This window comes from Ammospiza caudacuta, chromosome 1 (genome assembly GCF_027887145.1).
Source record: "Ammospiza caudacuta isolate bAmmCau1 chromosome 1, bAmmCau1.pri, whole genome shotgun sequence".
Lineage (NCBI taxonomy): Eukaryota > Metazoa > Chordata > Aves > Passeriformes > Passerellidae > Ammospiza > Ammospiza caudacuta.
Window position 1 is genome coordinate 95,462,937 of NC_080593.1, and position 21,918 is coordinate 95,484,854.

The 21,918-nt window shown below is 34.8% G+C and overlaps 1 protein-coding gene across 1 annotated transcript in view; it reads right to left on the minus strand.

Moving 5' to 3' along the window:
* The window catches only part of ZNF236 (zinc finger protein 236), a 73,993-nt gene that overhangs the window by 22,841 nt on the left and 29,234 nt on the right, over positions 1 to 21,918 (minus strand). Inside the window, exons 9-22 of the mRNA XM_058800251.1 lie at positions 20,123 to 20,326; positions 18,811 to 19,039; positions 16,878 to 17,150; positions 14,940 to 15,143; positions 13,013 to 13,157; positions 10,473 to 10,733; positions 9,971 to 10,221; positions 9,235 to 9,336; positions 4,189 to 4,340; positions 2,959 to 3,065; positions 2,683 to 2,834; positions 2,354 to 2,566; positions 1,538 to 1,817; positions 965 to 1,068 (exon numbers count right to left, since the gene is read on the minus strand). Of these exons, the coding sequence (XP_058656234.1) occupies positions 965 to 1,068; positions 1,538 to 1,817; positions 2,354 to 2,566; positions 2,683 to 2,834; positions 2,959 to 3,065; positions 4,189 to 4,340; positions 9,235 to 9,336; positions 9,971 to 10,221; positions 10,473 to 10,733; positions 13,013 to 13,157; positions 14,940 to 15,143; positions 16,878 to 17,150; positions 18,811 to 19,039; positions 20,123 to 20,326 (2,677 nt within the window). The remainder of the gene's footprint in view (positions 1 to 964; positions 1,069 to 1,537; positions 1,818 to 2,353; positions 2,567 to 2,682; positions 2,835 to 2,958; positions 3,066 to 4,188; positions 4,341 to 9,234; positions 9,337 to 9,970; positions 10,222 to 10,472; positions 10,734 to 13,012; positions 13,158 to 14,939; positions 15,144 to 16,877; positions 17,151 to 18,810; positions 19,040 to 20,122; positions 20,327 to 21,918) is intronic.

Consider the following 21,918-nt stretch of genomic DNA (forward strand, 5'->3'; position numbering starts at 1 on the left):
TCTTATTCAGAGTCCCACAATTTATAAACTGCTTGAACCACGAGGTAACATGACACAATCCCTGCTTTGTTCCTTTCATTATCCTTACTATCTGCTACTGTCTGTCCTGACCTACACAATTTCATGTAACATAAGTACTATTTCTTACTAAACAATAGTAGAAAGTACATATACAGTAAAATGAAAAGGGAGCTTCCATGAGCAAAATAATGCATTACAGAATTAAAAACTTTCTATCTTGTTTTTTATTATTTTTGAAAAAATATCATAATGAAACTTAACAAAACTGAAGACAGCTTTAGAAATTAATTAGTTCACAACTGAGTTTATTACAGAAGTTCAATGCTAAGAAGAAAACAAGTATGAAAGACTGGAGAAGGCTTTTTTTACTTAGCACAAAATTGTAGTTGAAAAATACTACTATTAAAATCAGACCTCTCTCAGGAATACAAAAAAATCAACCCTTAAAAATCGTAATATTACAAATATTTAGGTTTACATTCAACTTGCAAGATTCAAACAGCTGAATGCTCAAAATTTTGGTACTCTTATTTTCCAGTTTATGTAGCAGTGCAAACATTAATGTTTATAGGGTTTTTTTTACCTCTAAATTATGTAAGATTGCCTCAACTCTACCATCTTACTCAGGAAAATCATTTATCATTGAAATGCTGCAGAAGATCTGACATGAACATATTCAGGACACTTACATACACAGTTTTTAGCATGAGCTAACACTGTGCTTTAGAAGCCTACAGAAGACTGTAATAACATGGTTTATTCAGAATGCTCTGATGTGATTCATTTGATGGTGTCACAAGTATGAAATTTCCCCTAGCATTGCCATCCACAGCTCCAAATACTAGATGACAGTGAAACATAAATTCCCTGTAAAATCTGTACTTAAACAGCACATCAAGAAAGCAAACAACTTCTAAACAAAGACATGCAAAACCATACTGACCTGTGTGTGTTTTAACATGACAATCCAGAGTGGATTTTACAGTGAAACTCTTTCCACATTCATCGCACTTGTACGGCTTCTCTCCAGTATGGATACGAACATGCCTAATAATTCCAGGATACATGTACAAGTGAAATTCTACTTTTATGTAAGTTTGTACAAATATTTATCTTCTATCTTATTAACTTTATTAATAAATTGAATACTTATACTAGCATTACACTAGGCAGACTAGGCAGAACAAGAAGATTAAAGTATTTGAAATGTCTTGAAAAGAGTTTTACATGTTTTTATATGCAAGTATTAGAGAAAAAAACCCCAACTTATTCTGGAACTTCATAATAATAATAACTTTCATACTGCAGGCAAATAAATATGAAAGAGCTGGATTAGTCATATTCAGAATATGTAACATTTTGACACATTTTTGAACCACTGTGAAAAAGAAAGATTTATGTAAATATTACTCAAACTTCAACTTGGGCATAAAGAGTTATATGAAACTGTAATTCCTAAAGTTTCTGGTGAACTATACAGCAAATTAAAAACATATGAACATTTTCCATTCCTCACCTGACTAAATCACTGGGTTTTTTAAAGCTTTTGGGACAATAGCTGCAACAGTTGGCATATTTGGGCTCTGCTTCCAGTTCTGCTTGCTTATCTTTCATCTCACTAATTCTGTCTTTCTCTGCAGCTGACTGGACAAGAACTTTTTCTGAAACAGTGGCACTTTCTTGAGGCCTAATCTTTGCCAGTTCTGCTGTCTCTTCTTCTGTAAAAGTTATGACACCAGGACGAGATTTTCTGGAAGTTCTTTCAGAGCTTTCATCATCATCTTCAACACATGCTACTATTAAGTAAAAATAAATAAATAAATAAAAAACAACAACAAAAAAATCAAACCAAAATAAAAACCATATTTCTGTTTAGTTTAATCTGTCAGCTTAAGTTACAAAAAATAGAAGGGTTTATTATTAAACACACAGCCACTACATTTTGTGCTTGGACTTGCACTATTATGGACTTTAATATCTTTTAGAGGTCTAACTACTCATGTCTGCACTTCATTTTAAAAAAAGCTGGACTTATAATTCTTATCTTTATAATAACTAACACAGGTTAAGTAATACAGGACAAAAGATCTACTTCAGTGACATACTAAAACAGCTATGTTACATACAATACCTTTACTGTGCTGGACAGATCCTGCAAAACTAGCTTATTTAAACAATTTATATTTGAGATTTCAGCAGTTCTAAACAGCAGACATAACCCATGCTGGAAGGTTATTTTGTACCATTACTGTTATAGCATTCATGTAATCCACCAAAACATCTGTATTTCTTATGTAGTAAGGACTGTAAAAGTAAAAATGAAATCATTTACCTCCTCCTCCTGTATCTGTAGCTGCTGCTACAGCTGAGGAGACTGCCTGATGTTTTTTCATATGTTTTTTGCAGTGAACAGTTGTTCGAAAGCTTTCATCACAGAATGGGCACTTGTAAGGCTTCATGCTCATGTGAGTTGCCATGTGCCTCGTAAGGCTGCCATTAGTTGTGAAGGAAGTATTGCAAATGCTACAGCTGAATGCTTTAACTCCTTAAAGTAACAGAAACAAATAAGTAGCATGCTATTTGTTTAAATTTACTCACACAGGACATTTACAAAACCCAAACATGGGTTAAGCTAACATAGAGCTGGTATACTCTGTTTACCTGTATGAGTCTTCTCATGTGACTTAAGAACTCCCGAGGAAACAAAACCACGGCCACAGAGTTGGCATTTATAAGGTTTCTCACCAGTATGTGATCGTACATGTTGCTTCAAATGGCTGGATTTCTTAAAACCCTTGTTGCAATATTCACATCTATTAGAAGAAAATAGTTTTCGTTAGTTTCATGTAATTATCAGGTATAATAATTACATAATAATTACATGTAATAATTAGTCATTCAGGAAATTCTGTGACAAAAGCTAGAAGTGTAAAATACCTATATGAACGCCTACTTTGATCTTCATTATCCTCAAGAAAATGAGGCCTTTGGGTGTGCAATTCAAGTTCTTCCTGTGGTGACTGGTCTTGCATCAAGCGAGTGGTCTAAAAATCAAAGCCTCAAGTGAATTTCAGTAACACAGTATTTAAATATAGTCTCACAAATAGGCAAGAAAAAAATTACAGCATTTACAGTCAAGCCAAGTAATTAAATTTATGCTTTCATGCATTTTGAAAGGAAATTATGAGTGCAATATAATACCTCACTCTTCCATAATGAGAAGGAAAGCATAAAAATGTTCAGCTACTGAACTGGAATAAACAGACAACACAGTACACTTACACTTCCCTGAATGTCCACAAAAATGTATCTAAATTGTCTACATTTTCTAGTCTTTGAGGAGTTAAATTTAAAACTAGACCAGCCATTTTAAATACTGAGTAAGCAGCAAAACACAGTGCTGCTGACAAACTTCACTACTTTCTGAACATTCCTGTAAGTAAAAGTCACAACAGAATAATCCTTGAGAGCAAGAAATTTCAAAATTGAAGACAAGGAAATTCTGAAGCCTGTAGGCTGAAATGACTCAAACTTTTCCAGATCCTAAAATCCACATCAGTTCTCTGACAACATTTGCACTTTGCAAACAAGCTTCAAGCGACAGTAGTTCCTAGAAGTCGTCTTGGTAAATACATTACAACAGATTGTCTTCATGCTAGGTACTTCTAATGTCATAAAAGTTAAACTGTATTTTTAGCAATTGAGCCCTTTTACAAATTTAACTAAATGAGAAGCATGCAAAAACATCATACACTGCATTATGCAAGCTCCATGAATGATGACCTAAAGATTTGTAGTGCTTTTTTTATTGCTTGATCATATGTGTCTATAAACATATAGATTTAATAATTAGAAGAGAATATAATGAAATAATGTTAAATTATTTCATAACATTATATCCTCTGCTTAGTTTTAAAGTCACAAGCCAACATTATAGTATTTTTTTAGGTCTAGAGCATCAAAACATGCACTTCCTTTTCAGAAACTGTAGTCAAAGCACTTATCCTCTCCTCAAATTTCTAATTGCCAGTTGTTAAACATAAGTAATCTAGAGAAGAAATCTCAAAACTTTTCTGACTTCTTGTTTTACCTAATCACCAATGAAACAGTGCAAGGAAGTCACAACTGAACACAGAAAAATTAATCCTGCCTTCAAGTAGTACTTACTACATTAATAGTGTCTGTATTTGGAACCTGAAGAAGGGCTGGTGGATGATAACTCGTTGAAAGAGCCTGAGATTCAAGTGTGCTTGAATCCTGCAGCTGTTGTACAGCTGGAAATTGACTCTGTTGATTGTAGCTGTCATTCACAGTAAAACCTGCCAGAAATTAAACAGTCATAAACGTGTAAAATACACTGATTTGGACTTTGAATAACACCACGCTTTTCTGAAGACTACCTTCAAAAGAGAATAAGTAGCATTACCATATAGTAATAGTTGTACTCTTCACTGTTGAGCATCAAAACACACACAAGTTTCTGGCATCTACGTAATAGGCATAACAGGGTTACTTACCGTTAGCTGGAATTCTATTGGAAAATCTCCTCCACAGAAAAACACTTTTTGAAGTTCCTTCAGGGTGCCACAATTACCTTAGAGCCATTGAAATTTTGAATTTCTTGTATGTAAGCATGCATGTGTCAAACAGGTTGACCCATCTCCCTTTATCCACGTTGGTACCACGCTCCCTTAACTACACTGGAAGCCGATCACAAGGATGCAAAGCTCAGTGGGGAGGATGGCGGGTGAGTGGAGGAGATGACCCAATAGGAGAACTCCAGTTTCTGATAAAGTAACCCCATTTTCTCCTACTTTGGATCTCCTCCACATAGCCCCACTCTTTAGATAATAGTAAAGTAGAGCCTCTCAAAGGCAAACTGCAAAGTAAAAAAATAAACACATTTTTATTCACATTTCTGGTATAAAACCCTGAAATTTTTATTTGGTTTTGTTCTCCTGAAATAGCAGGTCTTAATCATCTTTTCTAAATCAATGAATGAAATGATAGCACCAATTATTGAGAGCCAGGGAAATACAGCTCATATTGCAGTGGTTTTTGACACTATTAGAGATGTCCTTTTACCAACATTTTTAAATCTTAGTACTTCCAGTTTAAAAAATAACCCATAATGTCATGTGGAAAAAAATTAAACCACAAGTATCAGTAATTAATGTATGGGCAACAATTTCAGTACTTCTGTGCAGTTTGCCTTTAGTGGACAAAAAGGGTGAAGATTATGAACACAGGGTAGAAACAAACCCCCATCAGATGACCACAGCATCAAAGGCCAAAAAGCAATGCTTAAAGAATGTTTTTGAGCAACAGTAAAACAAAAACCTGTATCTGTTGAGTTTAAGCAGAAATGTTCCCAAAAGACACTTTCCACAGCAGAAGAATATTGTAATCAGTAGAGAAAAAAATCCCTATTTGTATGCTACTGCTTCCATCATAGAATGAAAACTCACAAATGTAAATAAACCTTGAAAGCATTATTAATCCGGTCATAACTAGTCACCAAACTTAATGCTGAAACTCGCATATTATTCTCTCTTCTAGAAGTACTACAAGAATACAAGAAAAAAAAGATCCTAAAAGCTGGACTTTGTACCTCAACTGGCTTTTGTGAAATGACAAAAAAGTAGCCTGAAGAAAGCAATGAAACCTTCGGCATTGATAAGAGGGCTGCTGATTTCTACTTCTCAAATTAATTATAGAAGTATCTTTATAGAAAAATGACATTCCCATTACCTAGGATGAGAATTCAAAAAAACAAGACTCAAGAAACTGAAGCAAAGTGATGTTACTTACATGCCCTATATAAAAAACACAACTATTAAATATACTATGTAAAAACCTGAAATTTCTTTTTTAATCAGTAGGTGTATTTTATTAGCTAAGAAGGAAAAAAGAATTTACTGTACTATGACCTATTTCATTTCACAACATTTGAATGAATTACTGAGATTTTGAAAAATTTCCCAGAACGATAAAAAATGTCCAAGAAGAGCACCGAATGCAGAGGTACTTGAGATTTGAGAACAAACTGAAGAAAGAAATGCTACTTCTGAAAGTAGGTTGGGAATAAATACAAACCAAAGCTGTAACAAGAATATACACAATGCATCCCCATTTTGCTCAATTCCTAGCATAAGGGTCAATTTCCTCGCAAAATTTAATAAAGATCTGACAGTTTTGAGCATTCTAAAAGCATTTGCTACTGCCGTATTATTTCTACAGAACAGCACTAAAAAACCCCATACCACCAAACACCAGAACCCAGACATTCAGTCTGAGAAAGAAATTTCACAACCTTTATTTTCTGCTCTTGTTTTCATCACAGTATGTTGATTCCCAGAAGCCACTGATCAATCTTAACGGAACAGAGAGTACCTTAAGCTCTGTACAATAAGGGCAGCCTCTTACTAAAAAGTTCTTCTAAATTTGGAATTGGATTTAGTGTTTTTCAGTGCAAGTAATCATTTGTGTAGCTTGGGATTTTTTCGGCTTTAGGACATCATCAAACCTTTTATCTTCAATATTAACAAAACATAGCAAAAACCAGAATATTCTGGAAATCATTTAATCATAGAAAGATGTGTGTTGTCTGTGAGAATGAGAAAACAACACTATGATAGTTTGTAGTAAACACAATATTTAATTCAGAAGAAATTTCACACCTTTACTGACAGATCTAAACTAACACTATAAACATTGACATGAATATGTGTATCTTAGTAGGGATCAGTGACTATCAATTACTTGTTCTGCAGGTTTGCTTCTTAGGCAAAGGCAACCAGCTGGACAGTACTGACTGCAAATATGTGGAAACTGAAAGATCAGTATTCTAAGTCCTGAGATTGCAGAGCAGCTTCTTAGGAAAGCAAACAGCATTCTGGTGGTACGGGTATGTTTGTATGGGCTATAGAACTAACAGCATTTGGACTTCTGATTTTTCAAGATCAATTGCCTATCACCACTATTTGAATTATCATTCAACCATGCTTACTGGGACAGTTTTAAAGGAAGTAAAGGTGATATCATTTATATGAAAACACATTTGCTGACAGGTAACCCAAAGACAGTTTCAGATAAAAGACACATTTTTTGTTCTGACTTCACTGAAAAGTCTTCAAATGAAGATGAATACACTACAAAGAACTTAATACACTACAAAGAACTTAAGTCCTTGTCCTCAGCCTCCAAATCTAGCTCAAATTCATCATTTGATACTGCAGCACCCTCATAGGATCTGCACTTCTTTACATGTCTGAACATACGAAGAAAATAACCTATCGGAATAAACAAGAAATTCAACAGAAGTATTATGAACAAACCTGAAAGAAGAAATAAAGTTCTGCCAGGTCTATGCAGACCTAGAGACTACCCTCATCTGTATAAAATGCAAAGTTGGGGTTTTTCCCTCAAAAAAAGAAAAAGAAAAATCAAACAACCTTTCAAAGACTTTTTTTTAAACTCCTACATAATTTTATTAATAAACACTGAATCAAAATATTTAATCAAGAATACAGCCCTATAAATATAAAGAATAAAAAAAGACAGTGTTTTAAGCTTGAATGTTCTGCCTAGCTGATAGGAAAAAGGAATTAGGAGCATGAAGCACAGATGCAGACATAGGGAGAGGGTCGACCAATTTAACGCATGCATCCGCGCAAATGCTTACCTACCTGAAATTCAAAAATTTTGAAGGGCTCCAGGATCTTCAAGGAAACTTCAAAGAGTTGGGAATCTGTGGATGAGATTCCAAGTAGAATAGGAGACGTCTTATACAAATGAGACTTTAAAATACCCACACCACACGTTCTGCTTCTCTGAACCAATTTTACAACATATTGATGATCAATCTAGATTTCTGATGATGAAAGAATCGGTTTGTGGGTTCTAGGAGTCTTTCCCCTCCCCAAGAAATCATTTGATATTTACATAACACAGAAGATACACATACACAGAAACTGAAGCTTAAATAAGATGATAAAACAAGAGTCACTTATTGGGTTTATAAATTCTAAGGAGCCACTAAAAAATACCAAATACAAATCACCACCACTCGTCAGAATAATGTAGAACAAAAGGCTGCTTTTTTTTCCATAGCGTCTTCTCATTCATTTGAAAAACTGTAAAAGTCAACCAATGAAAATAATAATAGTATTTTAAGAGGATCTGCATCAGTCTTGTTTAATAAAGGTGGAGACTTTAATTTTCTTTTCTTAACACGCAAAGCAGCACAACCTAGAGAATTAAAATTGACAAATTATACTATTTCTTCACAGTGTGATACAACTTTCCACAGTCAATTAAGTTTTCACAAATGATACTATACAATTAAAAAGGAATGAAACTAAGAACAGAAAAGTTTGCGCACATAGAATACCAATTACTGGTTATCAGCTACAGAAAGTTATTTCCTGGAGTCAGAAACAAGGAGATTAAGAGATAAGCCAGCAATGTTTCCAAATCAATACAAATGAAAACCCCTTGAACATTCCTCACCTCAGCAACAGCCCCCCTGCCAGAAAACCCAAAACAACCTCCAAGAAAACCCCAAAACAAAATTAGTAGCTTCATATTATATAACAATTCAAGAAATTCAGCTGTGAAAAGCAAACAAAAGACAGTCATTTCTTTACTATTAGCAGGCTACACACACTTACATATATTTCTCTGTATTTTAGGGGGAAAAATAGTTTCCAAGTGCTTACAATCTCTTAGTTTGCTAGTTTCATTGCTCTATATAATATAAAAAGAAACCATTGTGCATAGGTGAAAATATGATTTTTATGTGACTATATTTTGCATTGCCTTTTTCCAAAAATGAATCCCAGTAGCTACTCACTCAAATCTTAAGACTGTGTTTCTGATTATCTCAGGTTATGAGCATGTATACCAAGGGAGAAACCTGTGCAAACTGCCTACTGCCACAGCAAGTTCAAACACAATCAAGGAAAGAATATTACATGCTTGACTATAAAACCCATACTGTAATGACTAGACATCAGCTCATAAAAGCAAAAAAAAAAAATTAAGTATTCACAATATTCTACCAAGTACAGCTTCAGAATGGTAATTTTTTTCCAAGTTCTCTGCATTGCAGTTACTTTATCTGCAGACGCCCACTTTAAAAATGTTTATCATAGCTATGCTGTCAAGCCAGATTTATAAAACTACTTTTTACCTCCTTTATTTATTACTAACCTTGTGATAAGCTCTGTTGATCAAATGGCTGCTGTGTTATAGTCTGTTGTTCAAACTGAGTGATGTTCTCCTGTAAAGCATGCTGGGATGTCACAAATCTATCTGAAATGGGGAAAGGAAGGAGAGGGAAAAGGGGGAAAGAAAAGGGAAAAATATCAAGAAAAAAAGATGTAATTAAATGTATATTTCAGTTGTTTCAAAACCCCCATATTTTACAGTCATCCAAATTTTCACATTAAAAAGAAACCAAACAATTATTAGCTAAACAGGTATTTAAATCTTTGTTTATAATACATTTTATTAATATTCCCCTGTTGTACATGATAACTCATTGCACCATGAAAAAGAGCACAGCAAAACCAAGATACTTTGTTCCACTATTAAAATATGGAACGTTCACCTCAAATGACAGGTATTACTTTCTAAGTAGACAGTGCTTTCTAAGGCAGTGCTTTTTAATAATCAGAGAACTGACACAGTAAGGTTTTGTGGATGTATCATTTTTTTCTATATTTGTTTAGTAGTTTTGCTTGCAAAAACTAAAGAGTGTAAATCCTAATTTTTTTATACTTTAATAGTAAATGTAAACACCAATGAATGAAACTGTACTATATATTTTAAGTATATAGTAAGTAGCCTTTATTTCATGTATTTCTGTAGTTCCTGTCAAGAAGCAATTATTTGAGAAATTGTAAACATACCTCATTAAAAACCTTATCATATTTCAAATACTCACCCTCATCTTGCTCTAAAGGCTGATCAGCCAATTCTTGTTCTAGTGCTGTTTCTTCTGTGCCTACTACTGGCTGCTGGTCTAACTCTAAAATAGCCTGCTGATCTGTTGCAACAGTTTCTGACTGCTGTAGCTCATCACTTTGAATCTCCACCTGCATTTGTGTAGAAACATGAATGCTCTGCTGATGTACTGTAGAATCATCTATTGAAGAAGACTGCTGATTCTGCTGAAGTTGCTGTGCAAGTTCATATCTACAAAGTAAGGTGAGAAAGTCTTTACGGTTTCAGTTAGACATTTATCCTATTTATATGAACAATTTTTTATTTTTACTGTACACCACAATTTACTATACCTGCAAAGGTACCTAAGGTTTGCTACCCATAAATAAAAATCCTTATTCAAACATATACAGCTGCTACACAGCAAAGCTGCCCTTCCAAGCATCTTTAAGGAATGGCTGCTGAATTACATTGGAAGACTTAAACAAAAATTGCAAGCATACCTATGAGTCTTCATGTGTTTTTTACAGTTGAGTGATGTTTTGAACGTTTTTTGACAGTAGGGACACATATATGGTCGAAGGTCATTATGGATCCCCATGTGTCGCCTGAGGCTGCCACCAGTAGTGAAGGCCCCGTTGCACACAACGCACTTGAAAGCTTTCAATCCAGTGTGTGTTCTAATATGTGCTTTCAGAACTCCAGCTGACACAAAACCTCTTCCACACTGAGAGCACTTAAATGGCTTTTCACCTGTATGAGACCTTTTTAAGAGAAAGCAGAAGTTAAAATAGATTTGAACGTTTGATTTACAAAGTTATTAAAGGACTCAATTTTAAAATGAGTGAAATAAACCAAACTGATGTGACAGCTGTATGGATGGAAGAGGCCTCAACTAGGAAAAGCCAGAAATTAAACTTTATTAAGTTATAAACAACCTGGCAGGGCTAAAAACAATACTATCTGAGTAGTTTTAGTTATGTTGTACAGTCCAACCTCCTTTTCTGATCGCACTTTGTCTCCATCACAATATTTGGGTTTAATTTATCCATTCCAGATGGTGCAGTAGTTCCTTAAGACTAGTATATTATCACTCACATGTATTTTCCTCAATTCAGCTAAGAAACTGTCCACAGAAGTTTGGAGGAAAAGATGTGGTTCTCCTTATACATACTACCACTACCCTTAACAACAAAACTCTTGGGAAAAGAACTGTGTCCATCCCGAATACCTCCCAAACAGGGCAAAACCTGTCTCTCATAATGCTATGTGAAAAAAATATTCAAGTGGAGAAAGCTTCTTGTTTATCAAAGTACATAGCACTCACTATATCTTTCCTCCCAAAGGTGCTGAGGAGTTTCCCTTTAGGACTATGCTGAGATACAAAACAGACAGAAGGAAAAGTCAGGAAATGAAATGGAATGCAACAAGAATTTTAAGGGTTACAACTGCAGCATCCCAGGAGAGAGCCGGAAAGAAGGCAATGGGAATTTTAGAAAATGGAGGATAAAAGAAGCAAGGCTTAATAAAATCAGGAAAAGTAAGGGACAGCTTATGATTACAGTAACCTTCAAAGTCTATAACCACCACATCAGAGACCATAACAAAGTATATGACAGACATTAAGATTACTCTTTTGCTACCAACACACACGATAATAATTAGCAGTAGGGTATCCTGACCTTCCTTGGTGTGCCTGGGGGATTATTTGACACACTATTCACAATCACTGTTCTACTGATTTTAAAATACCCCTACTACAAGTTTCCCTCTTTTTTGGAGAGGGAAACAAGCTTTGTAAGCAATGATCAGCACTACTCCACAAATTACCAAGCAAATCAATTTAATAATAGCAGTGCCAATTTACAAAGCGCAAACATGTGACAAGAAAAAGTTCCTAATACCTCCACAACTCTTAAACAAAGCCAGGCTTCACTCAGTACTCAGTTGAAAGATCAAAGAAACACAGCAGCAGGTGATTAGTACCCACATTCTATTTTTGCATTTTCAGTATAATTCAAAATTATTTTCATTTAAATCAATCCATCTGGAATGTGTCTACAGAAGACAATGAGAAATCTAGGTAGGATATTACAAAAGAAAAGAAGGGATATTGTAAAGGTTCCCTTCTTTCTTTTAAGAGAGCATATAAAATCCAAGAACTGTTTCAAGGCAATGTGAGAACTTAAAAATACAGAACTTGATTTTTAAAGAGAGTATGAGGAGCTCACCATGATCTGAGCTAGAGAGAGTGAGAAAGCAGTACAGAGCTTACACTGCAGAAACAAGCAGATTGCCACCTGCTTGTATGGACTCTTTCCTTAAATTCCAGTAACCATCTTTGGTGGGGCTTTTTCATATTTCTTCTTCTAGTTGTTTATAGTTCATAAGTCTGAGAGCACTGTTTCATACCTTGACTAAATGTTAAATCTAATTGCCTGTAAAAACACAACCCGATCTAACTATGAAGCTACTCTTCTTCTCAAAACAAGACTGGATTAGTTACCTCCATTGGTTCTTCTACAGCCTAAATTTTTCTGTGACTCCATGACTGTGGTTCTAACAAGCACTGACTACACAGACCTTGAACTCAGCTTCAAGGAACAAAACGATCCCCAGCAATATTTACTCAATTACAATGTAAGCTCCAATTCTTTTAGCTTTTCTATACAGAACAAAAGGCAAATATCCATCTCAAAAAATAGGAGTTACATACAAAGCAGGCAATCTGGAGTATGCAATTACAAAATTACCACAAAAATTCACAAACAATGCTTTTTATTTTCTATACACAGTTTTGGAAGAAAGAATCCAAGTCTCAGTAAACTAAACTGCACATTGAACACAGTAACTTATACTGCAAATAGCCATGAGTTAGTCCAAAGTCTCCTCCAACCCAACAATAACAAAAAAATCAATTATCACTGGTTCTGTGTTTAAGAGATGGTAAAAAAAATCTTTTCAGTGAATACTATATAAATTTAATGTCTTTCCACAAATTTGATATGGCATACATATCCTTTCTTGATTGTGTTTATTTTACCTGATGTGTTGTTTAAGATGACAGGATTTTTTATAGGCTCTATGGCAATAGTAGCATTTGTATGGTCTCTCTGCATTATTCACAAAATTATTGTTAAAATAGTTTTGGAAGACCTGGCTATTCCTCGGGATTGGCTGGATAAGACCTGCATATATAAACACACAAATAGGAAAAACTGATTGGTAAAGTTATTCCAAAGATGCAATAGTCTGAAGAGCTAGTATTTGAAAAGAAAGTATGACTAAACTTGTAGTATCCAAAAATATAAAGAAAATGTGCATGTTTTCAGCATTTACTTAAAATTATGCATACATACAGCGTTACAGATATTATACTGTACATGGTATTTTAATGGTAAGTTCTTTTATCCACATGTCCACCTCACTACAGTAGCAGCCTTGTCTAAAATAAGCATTAACTTTTTCTAAAGTTGACAGTTAAGAATTCATTGCTGATCCAGTAGTATCTTCTCCTTCCAACCTTGACCTTAGCAAATGATATTTAATCCATTTATATCAAGTAATATCAGGTATACAACTTGACAAATATTTAATACACCTTTTGGGAAAAGCATTGACACAGAGAACAATTTGCAGACTTTTTTTAATAGACTTTTAGAAAAATTAAGACTATTATAGAAAGCAAAATGTATTTCAACAGAAGTACCACTCAAAGATTCACACTATTACAAAGTAACATTATTACATTCTTGACACCTCTAAAAGAACTATGATTCTTTTTTGGGGGGGAAGGAGTAAAACTGTGGAAATATTGTCAGGGGGTGTAAAAAACATGACACACCTTCTAGATAAGCAGTAGAACTTATTTTTACATTGAACATTCTAATATCAGCAGAGTTCATGTGTTATCAGCATCCACAGGAAACAACTTCTATAGTATTTCTTGTTAATATTAATCTTTTTCCAAAAATCAGACTTTGATGGTGCAGATCTTAATTGTGTTGAAGGGGAGATTCTCTTCAGAATTGAGAAATGGGATTATACTTGTTTCTGGGGTTCACTCAAGAAAGAAATACTGCGTGATCTGTCTGCAGCTGTCAGCTAAGTTTTGTGTGCACCCCAAAAACTTAAGTTTCTTCTATATGATATCAAAATAACCCCTACTCTTGCTTTCACTAACTCCTGGATGCAGTGAAAGCAAAAGGATGTTTAAAGAGTGATAAAAAATTTATCAATATAAGATAAAGGTATTACCAATGTAAGATTCCACCATAAAAATGACTGTAGGATAGATAAGCCAGGGGTTAGCATTAGCAGACTGTTCAATCAAACAGCAAAGAGTAAACGTCTCACCCACTACACTGACCTCTACTGGACAACTACATATTGCTTTGTACAACTTCTTCCAAAAAGCAGTTTAACATAATCTTGTGACAATATTTATACAACAGAGTTATAATAACTGGATGAGTTCTCCCAAGCAGGCTCCAGAATTAAAGCTGCCTTTTTCTGAGATATGACCACAAATGATTACTACTAATTCAGTTGAGATCATAATTAAAACAAATACTTTAAAAACATGTAACAGACTGACTCATTATTATCTGTAATCTTTATCACAAATGTTGATTGAGACATGATCATCTTGAGAAGACTTTTGGTCATGAGCTGTCATCTCCTCTATACCAACAGTCTAACAATATTCAAATTAAACTCCTAATATAAAAATGCACATAACTTCTTACTGGTAAGGATTATATAGTTTAACTGTAAATAAAAAATACCCTTCTTATTAATTCTAGCGCAAGCAAACTATAAAATATGGCACTTTGGTAAAGTTTTTGATGACTTATTTCAACAAGCATCTTTACAAGTGAGCTTTGAATGCTTTTGATTGATTAAAATGTAGCATTTATATTCCACTGAAACCCAAATCTCAAGAGAGCATGGATTTAGTCGCTCTTTACCTAAATCAGTTATGAGTATGGGCTCTTGCAAAGGGATGTCTGGTACTGGGCCACTTGACTTTCCTACTCGAACTTTTGTGGGTTTACGTTGATGTCTCAGCTTTCTAAGCTCTGTGTGTTTGAAATGTGAAGTGATGTGAGTTTTCCGATGGCCCGATGTTCTGAACTTCTTGTCACAGTGAGGACAAGCAAAAGGCCTAACACCTGCAAAAGATAAAAAAAATTAGCTTAAAATTTTATTTCCATCAACCTAGAAATGCAGCTTTAGAATACTGATTCTCTTTCCTGTAATTTTCTTTTTGCTTTCTCTCATAGTGTTTATTGTAACACAGGTTTTCAAAATAGATGCATAAAACTCAATGAAAATAACAACTAATCTGCTGAATGGCTAATTGACTGAAACACATCACTTGAAGCAAGTTTGTTATCAAGAAACTGGATGATGCAAAAGTGACAGCAAATTTCAAGTGCTTCAGAAGCTGTCCTAAGAATTGCACATGGCAGGTTAATGTCCTTCCAAAACAAAATTTTAAAAAATTGTGAGAAAAAGGAATCAGCAAACACAGGCAAGTATGTTATATAACAGGATAAAAGAGAGGGAACAGGGATGTAACAAAGTTAAAAAAATTCTAGATCCGTCTCTGAAAACATCAACTCTGTTTGATGGCAGTCAAAAAAGCATGCCAACAAAAGCATTAAGGAAAGACTTTTTTAATGCAAAATCCAGTAGAAATATCTCCTTGAGAGAGATTTCCTAGAGAACTTAGTAAGTAAAAGACAGACAAAGCTGAACAACTTTGTGGTTTTGGTCAAGGGGAAATCTTGGACTTTAAAGGCTAGGAAACACGACGGAGTATTATGAAGACAGCTTTTATCAAGTTCAATCACAGGCAGAAAAAATGTAGAAGAATGAACCATTCTTCACAATGCAATAAATGAAACATTATCTGAAAGTACAGAGCAGCTCCATAAACACTGGACTACCTGTTTTCCAAGCTACCTAGTGCTTCTGCCACTCTGAATTAATCTGAATGTTTGTATGAAGTAAGCCTGACTTTAACAGAAAAAAAATACCGGTTTACAAGTTTACAAAAAAAATAAGTGGAAGACTTTCTGCAGATGAACCAACATTGATATTTCATGGATGAAATACATCAAACTATAAAGCATGTTGGATCCCAAATGCACCTAAGCCAATAAATGATACTTCTGCAGAAGGCAATTATATAAACAGGCACTAAAGGGAAGAGCAGCACACTTATCTTGCTGAAACTTTATTTACCTGAACGAACAAAGAAAGAACTTGGAAAACAACCAGGTAACCTATCAAAAGCAGAAAATTCATTGCTCTTTATGGAAAGGATAGTTCAATCACATAAAAACATTTTGAAGACATCATATGTAAACAAAGACCATATGATCTGAGGAGTTCTAGGATATTAACTGTAAGATGCTGAAAACAGGTAAGCTGGTGAAAACATGACACAAACTGTAATGTAGAAGATAAAATGGAAAGCAACCAGCCCTGAGTGTTACAGTAAAATTATAAAAAAGTGTGGGGAGGAGGAGGAGGGAAGATCAAGAGCAAATATTAGAGATGACTGGGGATAAGTAAAATCAGAACTCAAATTGCAAGAGTATGACTCTTCAGAAAGCACAATTCAGAATAGTGATACTAGAAAGGAACAACAGCTGACTCACAATCAGAAAATTAAATGTCAGTGTTTTTTTAAGAGCCCAAAGTTTCAAAGCCATGAAACACTAGAAAGTTATGACAAATAATGACACTCATCATATACAACACTAAAATGATACAGTCCCTGACTGATGTTAACAATGACGTGGCAGACGTGTCTACGACTTACACATTTCACAGTCTTTACTCATTCAAGGTCCCACCCATGTAATAGAATTCACAAAGCCATCTCAAGGCCTTACCTGTATGCAGGCGAATGTGAACTTTTAAACTCCCTGAGGTGGAAAAGCTTTTCATACAAAATTGGCACTTGAAAGCTTTAATGCCAGTGTGTGTTTTTATGTGTGCTGTTAGAGTGCTCTTCACGGCAAAGGCGCGGAAGCACTGGGGACACTTGTATGGCTTCTCGTGGGTGTGAATGCGAATGTGGCGCACTAAATCACTTGGTTTTTTAAATTCTTTAGAGCAATACGGACAAACATGCCACCTGATTCCATTTTCTTCACGTATAGAACCTGAAAAAAAGAATATCAAAATGAATGCTTTTTAAACCTTCTAACAATTCTTGAAAACTCCCACTACATTGATGCTACTGTACAAAACAATTAGGCCACAAAAACACTTTGTGAAATAGATGCCATCACAACACGCTTCATAGAAGATTAACTTCTCTATCAGACATATTCTACTTTATGAAAATGGTGATGGGCTGCAATGACAAAAAAAACCCCAAGAGAATCCTGTTGAAATTCAAAAAACACAATTTCTATACCACTTAGAAATGTAGAATGCAGTTGTAAATGTACTATAATATACCAGTTAACTTATAAATAACATATCTAACACAAAATTATCCAACAATGACTGTAAATCCTCAACCACACCAGATTATTTTATGTACTTAACACTTACCTAACTGGAGGAGATACTTTGCTTGACCCTCTCTTTTTCAAATTCAGACTTAAATTACAGTTCATAAACTTGTAAAGAAAAAAACTGCACAAGTCTCTCTCATAGATTAACAATTTAAGGCTACTTTTTTAATAAAAGTTGGTTTATGATCCAAGAACCCTAAAGTCTGTCCTAAGGCAACAGGACATTTTTTTCCCCAACAAAAAATGAAAGGAACCCTTCTAAAACCTATCCAAGCTTTTTATCCAGGTATATGTTGTTCAATATCAAATTGTTTGCTCATTTCAATCAGTAAACCTAGTGGTTTTTCCCTGTCAACGCAATGAAGTCATGTTGCTTTATCAAAAACAAAAGTGGTTGTGTTGTGTTCGACTCTACAGCAGTGACCTTTTCTTTTTATTTGCAGTCACAGCTAGAGGGCTGTTGCTGTTAAACACAAGTAACAAAATAATTATACACCAGAGGAAAAATTTAATGTTAATTTTTATCACAGCTATACTGAAGAAGACAAGTTTTAACTTTAGATCAATTTCTCCTTGCAAAAGAAAAAGCAACATCAGTGTGCCTATGCAGATACTACAGACAGAGATCAAAGGCTGCATTATAGCGCTGTATATACCAGGCTGGCTGCTAAAGTACGAAGGCTTTACATGGAACAAACAACTTCTGGCAGCCATAAAGCTCAAGCAACCTTGAAACTGAAGTTGCATTTAAGCACACAGAAACAAAATGCAAGATTGTATACACACAGCACAGTACAGAGGCAGAATAACAACATGTATTTGTGGTGACAGTATCATATCAGTACTGCAATTCCAGAGACAGGTGACATGAAGAATTATTCATAATGCCAGCCTTTGTCCTTCCCTACATGGATCAGACATGATCTGCAGTCCTGCCCTTATGTCTTTGTAAGGCCTCACTTCCAGAGGGGAAGAACAGTCCTTGCAAGAACTCTACTCTGGGACACACAATGAAAACACAGTCCTTGTCAGAGAAGGATGATGGGAGAGAATAATACATTCATACACTTTTTCTTGTAACTCCATGCCATCCTGACATGACTTTTTTATGAAAATATATTTTATAATAAAAATTATAAATATTATTAAGCATACCTTACAATGTATTTTAGATAAGAACAAATACTGTTCATAACTAATCCACAACACATTTTGGGAAATCCCTTTATAAAGCCATAAACACACCCACATTTATTACAATCTTTACAGCACAAGAAGTAGAAAGCAGTGGCAGTATTACCAGGCAAAAACGGTGATTTTTTCTTAATGAACTTTTTTTCTTTTTTATCCAGTTTATCTGTACTCTCTTGCTCCTTCTCTTGTTCAGCACTATTAGAATCAGCCTGATGATTTGAGAGGCTCGGGACATCTGGGTTCTGATCCTGGGCCCCAGCAGCCTTAGCCTGGCTGCAGTCAGTAGCATGTGCAGAGACAGGAATTGATGACAATCCACTGTTCTCTAATGCTTGCTAAAAAAAGAACAGAAAAAACTTCAAGATTAAGGAAGAAACATTCCACAGTTATCCCCAACTTTTCTTACTCAAGTACTTGGGAGATACAATGAAAATATAAATAAATAAGTGTCTCTTTTCCAGAAAATTTCAGCTATATTTCAAATCTACAAATACACTACTACACAGCATTGATTTCTGATTGTCTGTGAAATTTTAGGTTGGATTTTCTGCACTTAGAGCTGCCCTTTAGGAAACAACAACTTTTTTTTTTTTTAATAGCTATCAGGATAATAATTATGTATCACGTTGTTACTCTTTCCAATTCTTGATCACATTCCAGACACCAGAGAACTCAGCACACGTAACAACAGGGTGAACCTGCCCATAGCTGCATAAAACATTTGGGTCTTCCAAACCCAAATTTAAATAGTATTTAAAAGTCTAGAGATGAAAATGTGCCTGACAGGTTAGCAGGCTACCAGTAACACTAAAGAATATTATTCTCTGCCCTGTTCCATCCTGTTTGCACCCTTCTGGGGCACAGGATGCAGAATAAGCACGGAAAGTAATTAATCACCCTACATTTCTTCTGTTAAACTGCATCACCTTCTGCCATTATCAAGGACAAAATACAGAACTTTTTTTAGAAAAAACACTGGCCGACCTTGGAAAAAAATTCTTGCTCAAATAGGAAATACTCAAATAGTCCTTATTAATTACAACAGGCTTAAGGCCAGGTATACATTCTCATTTTTAACCAGATAAAATATTTTTCCCCTCTTGAATGATATCATGTTTTAAACACTGCATAACCTAAGGACACGTCACAAGCTGCCTCCAGCCAACAGGAAAAAAGAAGGCTTAAGGTATCAGTAAAAAATCCACATACGAGGTACACTTAAAGTCATACAAAGATATCTTGGTGCAGCCCATAGCCATTCAATAAATCTTTACAATTCTGTCTTGATTAATGGATTGTTTAGAAATCCATAAGGAATGCTATAATTGAAAATACTGAGAATGAATTTCATTAAAATATAAGAAAGAATGAGAAAGGAAACACTGAAATGTAAAGCTGTTCTCACATAGAGCTCTTACCTGCAAAATATCTCTACTGATCCCCACTGCAATGTTGAGTTGCTGACCAGGTTGTTGAGGCTGGTTATTTTCTACAGGACCTGGTTCTGATAACTCAAGGAGCTGCTGAATGACATCAGTGACAGTCTGCTGACCCTGGTGAGCAGCAGCTGGAGACACCTGGTTTTCTGTCTGTTGAAGAAGTGGAGACCGAAAATGTGTGGCCTGAAATATACAGCGGTATGTTTGTCAAGTACCTGTTATGAACTCACCTGTCCAGCTCCCTTACCTGCAATGTCTGGCACACTAGATGGATGGCAACTTATACAAGACATAATGATTTTACAGAGCCTCATTCAAAGTTTGTGTGCTCCATTATAGAATTGCTTTTGTACATCCCCTTTTTTTTCAGTTCTTCCCAAGCTTGAAATTGCAAGCTTATAGCTTGAATTAAATTTACTGTTAACTACTGAACATTCAACCAATTTAGAAAACACAGGGAGGGATCAACTACAAAACTCCACATGTAGAAGCCACACGTAAAAGTAATGCCCAAAAGAAATAAACTGACATGGCTATCTTTTTAAAGTTCACGTTTATCTCAAGTAGGTCCTTCATAAAAAACAACCTTCCATTAGAGATGGTTTTTTTAAACTAAATTATGTGTGTTGCTGTATCAAAACCTTTCAGAACAAACGACTAAGTTTCCCCTTCAATTTGGAACCCTTGAAACCACTTAGCTCTAGAGCAATCTCTTCATGCACATCAGGCTCTGTCAAAATACTAAAAAAATTTGAAGTTAAACTAATTTCCCAATCTTTATTTGAAACTGTGTGTCTTAGACTACCTCAGTTACAAAAATGAAGAAAAAAAGTGATAAAGAGCCTGGGTATTTATTTTAAATTAAATCAGAAATAAAGACTCCTGTTTGCCTACATTTATAAACTTCTCTTCTTATGACAAATAGACTGCATAAGTATAAAATTACTGAAACAACTGCTTTCATTATTTTTTTATTGCAGAAAATAGAAATATGTATTTATACAATGGCTAGCCCCAGAGCTGGGTATCCTAGAACATACTGGTTATTTACTTCTAATATTCACTTCTGTTCCCTAAAAAGAACCACTTCAACGTGCATGTGCAACCACATGCAGTTATAAAAGGCTATCTTCTTTCAGATTATTTTTAGCAAACAATAATCTTAGGCTTCACATCTGAGCTATTTCCTTCTAATCTGAAAACTTCCCTGAGATTTTCTTTATACTAACACTTTACACTAGACAGTGAAGATGACACTCACTGTAGTAAAGAAAGGATGGCTACAAAGAACTATATTAAGGAACATTAGCTTGACTTGGATTATGTCCTGTGTATTTCACGATGTATTCTTAATGCCTTCTCATGAGATGATAAAAAACCAAATCCTTATCTTGCTTCTCTTGAGAATATCACTTGTTACTTTGCTGATTTAACTATTAGTTCTTTTTGACCTCAGTAGTGAGACACAAAAAGACTCCATATCTCTTCAGATTCCAATTTAGCAAAAGTGATATAAACATTTCAATATGGGTGACACATTATATTGCAGTGAGAATGGCATTAACAGGAAGCAAACTTCAATGGAAGCAAAGCAGTTTGCTGAAGAGTGTAACAGCTCTTTATAGACAATTTCTCTTCAGGAAACAGAATGGAAGGAGGCTTTTATGTAGAGAAGGAAGCCTATACTAAAAGTGTGTGAAATTCCCCCAGGTTTTAGCAAGAGAAAAATTGAAAATTCCCCCAGGTTTTAGCAAGAGAAAAATCGATGCTATTGT